Below are 13,080 nucleotides of genomic sequence, written 5' to 3' on the forward strand. Positions count from 1 at the left end.
TATAGAATATTTACAGATCACGGCCAGAAGCTGTGTGTGCCTCTGGATGATATTATGAATCCGAGCCATTGCAATACATCCACTGTAAACACCAGCGCATGGTACCTTGGCCGCAAGCTGCTCAGGGCCACACTCTCACCCTTCACCTTGACCCGCCTCTAAAAAACGGCATGTTTCTGGAAAGTTCATTGTGGGTTTGTCTGCGGGCAGCCTCCTTGGATCGCAAATCCTAACCTGGATAAAGTGAAAATAAAGATCCTTTTTGGCTTGGTAGTGACACCGACGTATTGTACGTGCAACCCACGACTCAGGCGTTGGCTTAAGGTCCCTCGCCTGGCAGTGGCTTCGTTCCAGAGGCAAGGCGACGAACATTTCTGTGAAGTCACAGAAGTCCTACAAAGGCCGGTGTCCCACTCCTTATCGGTGCGTCACTGCGGTCCAGAGGGCTGCTGTTGACCTCCGTAGGAGCTCTCGCCTAAGCAACCGGCGAGTGTGATTGTCCAAGACCTTTTCCATAGCTACTGTATATCGTGTTAAGTCCGCTCCCTGGCTGAAAGCAAAGCTGTGAGAGTCTTGACAGTGTATTGTACGTGAAACCCACGACACACACTGTGCGACGCCCTGCCGAACAGTAGGCTGTGCTTTGGCGAGGCAGGTGAACATAATACCAGCTTGCCACCAATCCCGGATAGCCCAGCGCTTTGCTCGGAACTGGGTCGGCAGCAATTCCTCGGAGCGTAAACTGAGTGAGTAAGTAAATAAATGATATATATATATATATATATATATATATATATATATATATAAGAAAAAAAAAGCAGGTTTTCTGTGAAACGCTGCTTTTTACACCACGTGAGCCCCCGGCAAAACAAGAACTTTGTTCGCCATTGCCCAACGAGTTGTGGGAGGTCAGTACGCAGTTACTGAAAAGATTCTTCCGCCGGGTCGGTGAAGTAGCCTCATCCCTTCCAGTGTATAGCGTATGTCATCCCTGTGATGGAAAATCTACATGATGTTAAGTTTTTCTACATGAACTTAGGTTTTGTTTACTATTCCGTGTATGTTCTTGCCATCCTGCTCTCCTTCAGGGTCATCTCAAATGTAAACCTTTGTGGTTGGTGATGTAATCTGTTCTCTCTCTGTTCCCGTGTTATCTTCTGTTGGTTTGGGCCTATTCCTCGAACCCCTGGGGAGCGTCAGGGAAACAAAGGGTTACATGGCACGGCCGCCACCCCTTATTTATGACATCCTACAGCTATATTTTATCATTTTTCACCAGTGACCCTTGTTGATCTGAGAGATATTATCAAGCACAGGAAACCCTCTACATCTCCCAATGATGCTATCCCCTCTCAGATCATCAAAGACGCCATTGAAACAATAGGTCCAAGCATTCTGATCATTATAAACACATGCCTCGTCTCTGGCACTGTTCCCTCTTGTTTCAAGCACGCCGTTGCCTAAGAAACATAACCTGGATGTTAATTGCCCAAATAATTACCGTCCCATATCTAAACTACCATCCATTAAAAAAATTCTGCAAAAAGCAGTCCTCTCTCAAGTACTGCCATTTCTCAACTCTGCCATTGTCTTGGAGCCCTTTCATTCCAGCTTTAAGGCACGCCACAGCACTGAAACGGCTTTGCTGAAAGTGTCTAACGACCTACGCCTCACGCTAGACACGGGTAAGAACGCCATTTTTGTCTTATTAGACCTAAGTGCTGCCTTTGACACCGTAGACCACCCCACTCTTCTAGCCCGTCTCCATCAGTGGGTTGGTATTAGGGGCTCAGCTCTGCAGTGGTTCACCTCCTACCTCTCCCATAGATCGTTTTCAGTGTCCATAGGTCTGCACTCCTTCTCTGCCCTCTGTCTTGTGGGGTCCCCCAGGGGTCCATCCTGGGTCCAATCAATTTCTGTTTATATATGCTCCCACTGGGGAATATAATAAGAAAATACAACCTGTCGTTCCACTTTTACGTCGACGACTCACAATTATATCTCCCTCTGAGATCCAGGGATTGCCAGACGCTCCTAGAGTGTCTCAAGGAGATAAATGACTGGATGGGGGATAATTTCCTCCAACTAAACAATAGCATATGGGAAGTTATCATATTTAACCCCTCCAAATTCAATAAACCCATCTTCACTGACCTAGGTAGTCTCATTCTTAAAACCATCTGCTAGAAACCTCAGCGTCAGTTTTGATTCGGAGCTATGCTTTAATAAGCAAATCTCCTCTGTCGTGAAGAACAGCTTCTACCAGCTCAGAACTATCTCTAAAATAAAGCACTCCCTATCATACCACAATCTGGAAATAGTCATCCATGCTTTCCTAACATCAAAGCTGGATTACTGTAACTCCCTCTACCTTGGTCTCCCTCAGTCCCTCATAACTCCTCAAAATAGTTCAAAATGCAGCAGCAAGACTGTTGACTGGATCGAAAAAGTGGGAGCATATCACTCCCGTTCTTGCTTCCCTTCACTGGCTGCCAGTACAACAAAGGATCATTTTTACGACTGTTCTTATGGTGTTCAAAGCCATCAATAGTCAGGCCCCATCTTATATATCAGACCTTTTACACCCCCACTCAGCCACTAGGTCCCTAAGATCCTCTAATAAGGGTCTTATACACATCCCCCGCTCCAGACTGAAACAAAAAGGTGACCGGGCCTTCGCTATAGCTGCTCCGCTGTCGAACCAACTGCCACCCGACATACGTGATGTCCCCTCCATTTATGCCTTTAAATCAATGCTCAAAACCCATCTGTACAACCTTGCCTTCCCTCCCCATTAACTATCTGACCTCTGCACTACTGCCTTTGTTGTGTGTGGATGTCTGGTTTCATGTCTTTCATTTTTATTTTATTCCAATGTTGTTGTTATTTTGCCTTCATGTTTGCCTACTGAATGCACTATGTAGAGCACTTTGGTCACTGCAAACAGTTATAAATGTGCTTTTATAAATAAATTGTACTTTCTTACTTACTATTACCCATAGTTTTAAAGACTTAATAACTACAGGTAATTTACAGTTACATTTATAGCATTTAGCAGACACTTTAATTCAAAGCATCTTACACTTAGGAAGTATTTAGGAATTGAGGAATCTATCAAGGAACTTGATAGCTCAATGCACACTTTGCCACTCGCTGCTGTTAAAGACCATGACTTCGTTTTGGAAGTACCCACTGGCACCTCACAGGCCAATTCAGGCTACGGTAGATTTTCCTAAGTCGTGTTGGGGGTGGTGGAAATCCAGTTTATTAGGGGTCCAAGCCAACAGGTTGGATCCCTATTGTTTTTGTAAGAATTTTTTTTATTATTATTCCAGCACCTAAAAGTGTGCCCACAGCCCAAACCGTAAATGGTGCCGACACGCCAATTGCATGACTAGATCCAGGTCCCTGAGTTCTAGGCAGACGACAAAATCCAGATACGCCGGCCACTAGGTGGCGCTATACTAAGGAATACGCGTTTGGGGCTATAACTCCCACACCGAACCTCCCACAGTCAAAAACTTGTATAGAATAGCACATGCAAGAAAGACAATCAGAATGGTACTGTGTTGTACAACTGTGGTCATGATAAGTGTGTGTGTGTGTGTGTGTGTGTGTGTGTGTGTGTGTGTGTGTGTGTGTGTGTGTGTGTGTGTGTGTGTGTGTGTGTGTGTGTGTGTGTGTGTGAGTGTGTGTGTGTTTTTTGATCCGACCTTCGACGACGAAACGGTAGCGTTTTGAATATTGGTTTATGAGCTAAATTAGACGCCATTAGGGGGCGCAATAAACGAGGAAATTGTATATCTGCTACAAAATTTCGCCGCGAAAACGCTACACTGACTTCTCGCTACTCCAACCACAGTCAAATCCTTTGTATCCACAGGTTCAGGGTAGCGTTTTGAACACATGCTTCGCGTTGTGCCGGCGAAACGCACATTTCTTGTCGCGTTGTGCCGGCGAAATGCACACTTCTTGGACCCCTGCATAACTGCTTGCAGTTCTAGTTTTAATTTGCTACCTCACCACTAGAGGCCAGTAAACCATACACACTGCACCTAGAATGTATAACTGAAAATTATCAGTGATACATCCATCTCAATTTCTTTGAGTTCCTTTATTCAAATTAAAAGGTATAGCGTCCCCGTGATTGCAATCCACTTCGCCACGCTCCGTGTGTTGCGATATTCAAATGAGATTTCAATCCGCAAAACGCATTGCAAAACATTTGGCAAAACGTTTTCCAAAACGTAATCCAAAACGTTTTCCAAAAAGTCAATATAAAAAAATGTGGCAAACGTATCAGACAATCAGCGTCTGGGCAGGAACTACGTCACTTCCTATAGAGTGGTGAAGTCACGCCCCTTCCGGTAGAGCTCATGGGGCCTATGAGATCGAAAAATATGAATGGGTGTCAATGGAGAGAAAATAATTATTTTCTGGTCCCAGTCTTTATATGCCCTGGATTACACATATGTTGTTTGTGGATTTAAATGATAAAACGTATCAATAATCTCCTCCATTGGTGACCATTGACCTGTCACCTGACACACGAACGTTTTTTTTTTAATACATTTTATTGACAATTAGCAATACAACAACAGCCAGGGGGTACATAAATGGCAGACATATAAAATACAGACACAAAAAATACAAAATGCAGCATTAAATTAAATAAAAATATTATAAAGACACACACTAGGTGTTTTAATAGCTTTCCCATTTCTAGAACATAGAATATTCCCCATGTATTGCCTGGTTTCATTCTCAAACACAACAAAAAGCGTTTCTGATTCAAGTATTTACATTTATGAATATGCCATTTAGCTAATAAAATAATAAGGTTTATAATAAATTTTTGTTTTTGTTTGACCAGAGGTGTAATTGAAGAAACCAAACAATACATGTTCAACACAACAAACAATACATGTTCAATACAACAAACAATACATATTCAATACAAAAACAATACATGTTCAATACAAGACACATACGAACGTGAACATGGAAATCACGAGCAAGTGACGTAGTTCCCGCCCAGACACTGATTGGCTGATACGTTTGCCACTTTGCATATTGACTTTTTGGAAAACGTTTTGGATTACGTTTTGCAAAACGTTTTGCCAAATCTTTTGCAAAGCGTTTTGCGGATCGAAATGTCATTTGAATATGGCAACACCCGGAGCATGGCGAAGTGGATTGCAATCACGGGGACGCTATAGCTTTTCAATTTGAATAAAGGAACTCAAGAATTTGACAAAATGTTATTCTATTTTTATTGTAATAACTTTTGTAAATTTAATTGAGGATTGCATTGTCCCTTTGCATATTAAAATACACTTTGAATAACGTATTTGCAAATTACATTATAAAATGAATTGTCAATTGCATAATGTAATTGCAAATTGCATTGCCATTTGAATTTTGCTACATATATGCTTCCATAGGTACATGGTACATATGATCTGGCCTATGGTCATAGGCCATTTCAAGGCATATGAAATGATTGATAAAAAACAATTATTTGGGTAATGAGGAATAAATTAGTTTTTCAGTTAAATCAAAATTGCGATTATGCAGTGAGGCAGAGAACAATGGTCTCGATGGAAAAGTTGTAGGCCACGCCAAGCTTTATCATCTGACACTAATGTTGTAAGTGTGGGCCAAATGGGACTTAAGATTTAGCCTTTTAAAACTAACAGGAGAGGCTACAGATTAGGCCCCTATTACCAGATATGGATGTTTGGGGCTGATCTCGATTCATCTTGAAACTTTGCGGGCTCAAGTGCTTACCCTTTTTATGATGATTGTCATTGAGGCTGGTCAGAGGCTTAAATTAGTAAAAAAAAAAATTGCCGTTCAAATCAGTACTTGTTTGTTGAAACACTTTCAAATATGCTCATGCACTATGCTTCAGTGGTAGCTAAATTGTTGTTATAGTTTTTAAAAGCCATGCTGGCATGCCGGTCGCAGTAAATCCTCGGAATGCAGGTAAACAGTGCGCTCAGGAGCTGCAAACGGGTACGTTCAGTTCACCATTCACCAAATATCAATTCCACTGATCTCAAGCAACTATCAAAGATTTGTACTCAGGACAGATATTAAATGAGCAGAATATTTGACTTTATGAAAAATCGTTTCAATAGCAAACAAAAACTAAAACACGGAGAGACAGGTGAACACGATCAACTGAATAATACCCAATTAACTACAACAGATGATGGAAAAGACACAAACAAGATTTACAAGTTCAATTCTACAATTTAAACCATATTATTTTCCCTGTCATCTACTCTCTCTCTCACACACACACACACGCACACACACACACACACACACACACACACACACACACACACACACACACGATAATTTGATCTTGAAGGTGGTGGTGGTCATGTGGCAGTGAGTCTAGAGTTTGCTTGAGGTAATAACAGCAGTGTGGTCATCAGTGATAGACCTTCTTCCCGTCTCCATTTTGGTTCCATTACTGCCATTGAAACCCAACATAGAATAGCACATGCAAGAAAGACAATCAGAATGGTACTGTGTTGTACAACTGTGGTCATGATAAGTGTGTGTGTGTGTGTGTGTGTGTGTGTGTGTGTGTGTGTGTGTGTGTGTGTGTGTGTGTGTGTGTGTGTGTGTGTTTGCTTGTGTGTGTTTGCTTGTGTATGTATGTCACAACTTGGACAAGAGTGACAACCCCTAGAGTTGACCAACAACAAGCCGGGCACTTAAAGCCAAACTTCAAATTCGGATCAATTATTGAATATAGATCAGTTGGCATCTCCTACCCTTGGCCTGTAATTGATGATGGATCAGTTTTTACCTCAGGCCCTCGGCTTGTTATTGATTATGGATCAGTTGTTACCTCCGGCCCTCGGCCTGTTATTGATTATGGATCAGTTTTTACCTCTGGATCTCAGCCTGTGCGGTGGAGTCTGCCAGCTCTATCCCGCGCGTCTCTGGAAGCAGGAAGATTAGGGCTCCACCCAGCAAGGTGAGGCTGCTGAACACTGAGATGGGTATGGAGTAGTGGTACACCACCAGCAGGTTGACTGAGGGAGCCAACAGCCCTGCCACTCTAGTCGCTAGGCCCCCTAGTCCAGCTGCAGTATGTCTGAAAACATCATCAGCATCACTGTCCTTGTCTTCATATTCTCCATTATCATCCTCATCATCCACATTATTAATCATAATCATTATCCTAATCACCCTTATCTTCTTCGTCATCAACACAAAGCATCATCATCACCATTATTGCCATCAGGATTGACAAACTAAATAAACTCAGAGGTCCACTCAAAGGACCTCAAGGTGTGTTGTTTTCTTACCTCGCGGACGTGGGAAACAGCTCCTGAATGTAAACGCTGGATATGCTCGAACCCACTGTCATAAGGATCCGCGCCGTGATGGCCAACACGGTCACAGCGATGGCATTTCCTGTGATGACACAGAGAGGAAAAGCATATGAAGCCAAATCTACCATCTTTAGCTTCAAAGAAACATGGGATTTACTACAAAAGAAGACAATCTTATCCACAGCGCCTTACAGTGAATACAGATGCATGTCATTAAAGGTGCAGTACGAGAGATTGAGTGGCATCCAGTGGTGAGGTTACAGATTACAACCAACCAAAAGTGTTCTGTTACCCACACCCCTACACTGTCCCGTCCACCTATATAATGTGTCCGGGAATGTGTGCTACCTGCGGGAACAGCCAGGATGCTGAGGCACGCTAGACCCCCCACCAGGATGGTGAACATCAGGCATAACTTCCTGCCTGCGAGCTCCAACAGCCAGAAGCACAGCAAATGAGCCGGTAACTCTGTGAGTCCGAACAGCAGCTCGGTCAGGAAGATGTCCAGCCCAAACTTCCCCACGTTAAACCCGAGGCAGATAAAGGTGAGGCTCACTGCAAACCTGAAAGATAGAGTTTAAGAAAAGTATAAGACACAGGTCACTGTCTTCTTCTACTTATTTCATGTATTTCACGAGGACAGAACTTTTCACATTTTGAATATTTGTGACTGGTAAAAAAAGGGATACAACAACACACAAACGGATAATAAAACGAACACCAGCATCGATGGATGATTTGTCAATAGCGTTGATTGCTTAAGGAGCTCCAGACCCCTGGAGTAATGCTGTTTCAATAAAAAAAAAAATCTGTGGAAGGAGCCTTGTAACCTTGTGTTGTAACAGAAATGTTATGCTATGATGAGTGCTAGGTTGCTTTCAGTTTTTTATCAATATTTCCATTGAGTCCATGTAGATAGGGTAGACTACAACTCACCATGCAAATACTATGATCAGGAAGCGTTTTCGAAGCACAGGTGATTTGATAAGGACCCATATGCCCCCTTTCTCCACAGTTTTATTCACTGTAATCTGTTATGGATTAGATGAGATTATATTATTAATTTTCAGTAGAAAAAGTAGAATTCCCAGAGTTTCCTCTGGAATATTAACAATATACGAGTATCTGTTTCTTATATAGAAATAAATAAATTTGATAATAATTAGAAATTGTTACAGCCATGGCCTAAATAACAGCACTGTTTAGAACAATTAACCTCTCCCTTAGATAAATTCAGCTTTTGAACCCATCCAAGGAGCGACCATCTTCTCCGGGCTGGGCCTCTGTAATTCCTACCATCTTGTTAGAAATAGGAAGGGAGACGAATGGAAATCTATGACCTTGTTTTTTTCCGGCAACATGGAGGAACACATCATCCATTTGAAACAGGTTCTCTACAGACTCCTTGAGAATAAGATGCACGTCAAGGCAGAGAAATGTGAGTTCAATGTGGGTTCGGTTTCATTCCTAGGATAAATCTTTGAGAGCGGTCAGGTGAAGACAGGGAAGGTGCAGACCGTGGCAGAGTGGTCTACACCAACAACGGTTGAACAGCACTAGTCTTTCCTTGGCTTCTCAAACTTCTAACGTTGGTTCATCAGGGACTAGCAGAGTGGCAGGGCCCCCTACCAAGCCCACCTCACCTCTCCTGCAACTCCACCTGTTCATGATGCACACCTGTCAATTCATCTCCAGTCATCATCCCAATTGCATATAAAGCCTGGTTCTTCACCCGCCACTGTTGTTTCAACTGTTAGAGACATATTCTAGGCTCCAGAGAAATCAATATTTCTAGCTTAGTTTTGTGTTCCATGTTTCCATGTGTTGTTAATCTCCATGTTCTCCTTGCCCCAGGATCAACTACCCCCTACCTGCCTGACATCAACCCTTTGTGCTCATCTGCCTGCCTGTAGCGCTGCCTGCCTTTCCATCAATCTTCTCCGACCACCTACTCAGTCCTGCGTGGTCTTCCTCCCTCGCCTGTCCACCTCCTGTTATTTCCCTACTGTTCTCATCCTCCGCTATGCATGCTAATGATACTTGATTGAATAAACAAATAATACAAACCATTAAATAAGTTAGTTTAGCAGACCTAAATAAAAATATTATGATAAAAACGCTTTTAATATGATAACTATATTTGGTGTTGTGCAAGTTTCAACTTCCCAAGAGCTAGCTCAAAGTTCAGTTCACACAGATTAAAATGAACTCATTCATAGTTCACAATATATTCATATATATATATTATTTCTAACAGACCTTTGCAAGATACCTTTTCGAACAGGGATTGTGGAACGGTGCGTCTGTTGATGGCCGCTGCTTTGAGGATCAACTCTTTGGCCTCCTCTGTCCTCCCCCTGTCCAGCAGCCAGCGGGCCGACTCCGGTATAAACCTTTACAAAAGTAAGGTGAAATTAGTTTGAATCAAAACATAAATTAGCAACCCCCTGGCAGTGATATTTTAGTTGCTACATTCAACCCTATATCCACACAGCAATTATGCTGTTATGACCTAATCTACTATGAATTAAAGTGAATATCTAAAAGATATTCCTGTAAATAGGTCAGTCAGTATCTTGCACTGAATGAGGTTATACAATGGTGATTGAGCCTCTCTCCCGTTGATAAAAGTTTTATAATTTACAGGATAATGAATGTTATGAAACTGGGTGTTTTTTGCGACACTACTTTTATCTATTGAAAGAATTACCACCTAACCCCAAAGACAAAGATAACGAAACAGAAATCTTAGAGATTGCCACCTAAAATCACATAGATACAAAAGACAACTATGTCAAAGTTCCTAAACTTCCTTTAAACCCAAAGATTTTTTTGCCAAATAATGATGATGAATGTTGAAAAACATTTATTTTTTTACATTAATTCCTTAATGTAAAAAGAAAAAAGGAATTTCACAATGTTTAATTGTTTAATTGAATTTAAAATGATTGGGGGAAATAGTCCATAAACAAAATAATATACGATTTATGCCCCAGGACCCTTTTTAGGGCCCTCTCCCTCTCAGGGGCCCCCTGAATCGTCATCACGTGTGACTCCTGTCTCCCACTGCTGCACGTCGTGACCCATACATACCATATGTAGACAGCAACCAGGGCCATCGGCATCGCCATGACCAACTGAGCCAGCCTCCAATCACGGGTTAGGTAGTTGATCCCCGACATACACGCCAGCCCGGCAGCCCCAGAGAACTGGCCCCCACACGCGCCCATCGAGCGCTTGGTTATCCCTATCCACTCAGTCACTGCCGGGAAGGAGAGCCATGCTCGTTAGTCAATATTCAGTCAGCAGTATAGCCCACGTGGCATAAACCCTCGACATGTGTCGACAACAGGCCTATTGTGTTTCAGTTTTGAGGTCAAAGAATTAGTGGATGGAAAACAGCTTTTTCTTTGCATTTTATGCGTCTGTTTAAACCCGCACTGTGTCCTTTTTTCGACTTCGGCTCAGTCCTCGTAATAAAATATCTGAACTAGAAAGTGGGTGGATTTTTCTCAATAAATCATTTTTTTTTGTCCCCCACCTTGGGTAAACGTACATAGTGCAGGTTAAACTATAATAGGCTACAGGTTCAGTGTACCATTATTCTGAATCTGAATGGAATTGTCTGAAGATTAACAATTTCGTTGTATATTTACATCCAAGATTATGGTGAATGACTTGCACTTAATGTTTGACTGATGTTTCTGCCTTTGCATTATAATTGCACTGGGTTCTGAGCTGAGTAAAGTCTACTAAGAGAAGAGGAAGAGACGTGTTGCGTTTTGGTGTACTCACTCAGCACGATGGCGTTCATCCGGAAGCCCCCATACCCCATACCCGCCCCAAACTGGGAGGCCAGATATAAGTAGAAGTTGGGACTAAGGCCACCTGTGAGCGTGAATATAAAAAGGAACAGCACTGGAATCTGAGTGGTCCGTCTGCGGCCAAACCTGGCAGAAAAAAGGTTTAATTGTTATTATTTAGAATTTGTGTCTCACTTTTATTTATTTATATTATTACATAAATAGTAGTAGCCGAGAGTAAGTCATATATTTTTATGATGAATATTAATGTGTGAATTACATAGACATAGGGGATAAAGTATTAATAATAATGCAATGCAATCGCTACATTTATAGAACAGAACCGCGATAGATCAGTACCAAGGAATCAATAAAATTAATTATAAAAATATTGAATCTTGAGGTGCCCGCCAATTTCCATCCCGACAGAAAATGAAAAAATAACCAGCCGAAATACAGATAAAACTCACGATTCTCCTAAAGGTCCGAACAGTAGCGAACCGATAAGAATGCCGGCCCCCAACACCGTTTGGGCCACTGCCAACTCGTTCGCCTTGTCACAAACTAGATCAAACTGTATGAAGCACATAGAGCTGTGAAACAAGAACTGTTCTCAAAACCACAAAACCCATAACACACTAAGACTTACATCGGTGACTATGGTGGCCTGGTACAGGGTCTGGTCGTACACCCATCCGTCCCGGCAGGCAGTGGTGTGGTTCAGGCCATACTGGCGGATGGAGTCCAGGGTCCAGTTCACCGGAGCGTACATCAGACACCGGCTGTGGGAGCCGTCTGGCTCCCGGGGAACGGTCAGGTTCAGCTGCTCCTCTTCAGTCAGGTTGGGACCGGCCCCCAGGATCCAGTCCGTGTTACAGTGGCGCTCCGGGTCAGAGTCAGCGAAGAGGACGCTGGCAAAGATAAACGATAGTAAAAGGAAGGGAAACCATATGGCTATGAGTAGAATCTTCTGAAATAATCCAAAGTCTCCGGCAGCTTTCAGCATCTCTCCGAAGTCCGCCATGTTGCCCTGAATGAAAACCTCTGCCCGGAGACGTTACTCACAAGATTGTTTTAAATAATCTAGTCCATTAATGTTTAACCTTTTTGTTCATTATCTTTGAAAGAGGACATGGGGAAGACATGGAAAAAACATGCAGGATCCATGTGGAAAGACGTCGAAGGTGAATAATTGACCAATATACCAGGCTGCCTGGTATTGGCGGCCTGGTGGATTCTGGAGTTTGGAATACTGCAGAGAGTATCAGAGGTCGGCCTGACCCAAATCAATCGTTATCTTCATTTGGCTCCCCCACTTCGGCCTTGGAAGGCTGATATCTCTCCACTCCTCTGGTTGTTATGCAAACAGATGCCCTGCCACCCCTTCCCTATCCTCCACCTCCCGTGAACTTTGTCTCAGGTTCAGAACTCTTCATGGTCGTCTCCACGGCGACGGTCGTGTCCTCGTCACCAGCATCAGACGGGAGAGACACTGTTGAGTCTGGGTCGAGATGGAGTCCTTGGAATCACACACACACACACACACACACACACACACACACACACAAGACATAACACACACACCCCCTGGACTCACCGCCTACTGGACTCGCTCCCCCTCTCCGCCCCTCGTTGCAGTACAGTATGCCGTGAGTGATGCGACGCGCCCGCTGGCTGCGTCCTCCCCCGGGGTCTGAGCTGTGACACCTCCCCTCCCCAACACCCTTCCCCCCCTCCCACATGTTTTTGTGATGTTTTTGATATGTTCCTTATGTGCTGAGGTGTTTTTTGCTAATCCCTACACTCTGCCCCCCTTAGAGGAGCATAGTTTAGGTATTCACTTTTTTTTCCCTCGTTACCCTCTTGTTTAGCTTTTTATTTTTATTTTCTAAAGAAGGCAGCATGTTTGTTATCAA

At 43.0% G+C, this 13,080-nt stretch overlaps 1 protein-coding gene across 2 annotated transcripts; it reads right to left on the reverse strand.

The window, feature by feature from the left end:
- Positions 1-4,555: 4,555 nt before the first annotated feature.
- Positions 4,556-12,738, reverse strand: LOC115548527 (solute carrier family 22 member 13). Of its 2 annotated transcripts, XM_030363246.1 has the most exons (11): positions 12,362-12,738; positions 11,814-12,075; positions 11,635-11,738; positions 11,157-11,311; positions 10,455-10,623; positions 9,634-9,754; positions 8,298-8,392; positions 7,710-7,924; positions 7,335-7,443; positions 6,914-7,120; positions 4,556-6,487 (listed from the first exon to the last, which is right to left on the reverse strand). In XM_030363246.1, the coding sequence occupies exons 2-11, from the start codon at positions 11,934-11,936 to the stop codon at positions 6,409-6,411; spliced, it is 1,377 nt and encodes a 458-aa protein (XP_030219106.1). In that variant the 5' UTR covers positions 11,937-12,075; positions 12,362-12,738; the 3' UTR covers positions 4,556-6,408. The 2 variants fall into 2 exon arrangements, with proteins under 2 accessions (XP_030219106.1, XP_030219105.1); XM_030363245.1 differs by lacking the exon at positions 12,362-12,738 and having other exon boundaries at positions 11,814-12,252.
- Between the last annotated feature and the right edge of the window lie 342 nt (positions 12,739-13,080).

This window comes from Gadus morhua, chromosome 8 (genome assembly GCF_902167405.1).
Source record: "Gadus morhua chromosome 8, gadMor3.0, whole genome shotgun sequence".
NCBI lineage: Eukaryota > Metazoa > Chordata > Actinopteri > Gadiformes > Gadidae > Gadus > Gadus morhua.

Coding starts and splice junctions, on each gene's coding strand:
- LOC115548527 (XM_030363245.1), bottom strand. CDS start 12,188: ATGGCGGACTTCGGAGAGATGCTGAAAGCTGCCGGAGACTTTGGATTA. Junction 11,739..11,813: donor AGGCCACCATAGTCACCGAT/GTAAGTCTTAGT, acceptor TGCTTCATACAG/TTTGATCTAGTTTGTGACAA. Junction 10,624..11,156: donor GATGAACGCCATCGTGCTGA/GTGAGTACACCA, acceptor CCTTCCCGGCAG/TGACTGAGTGGATAGGGATA.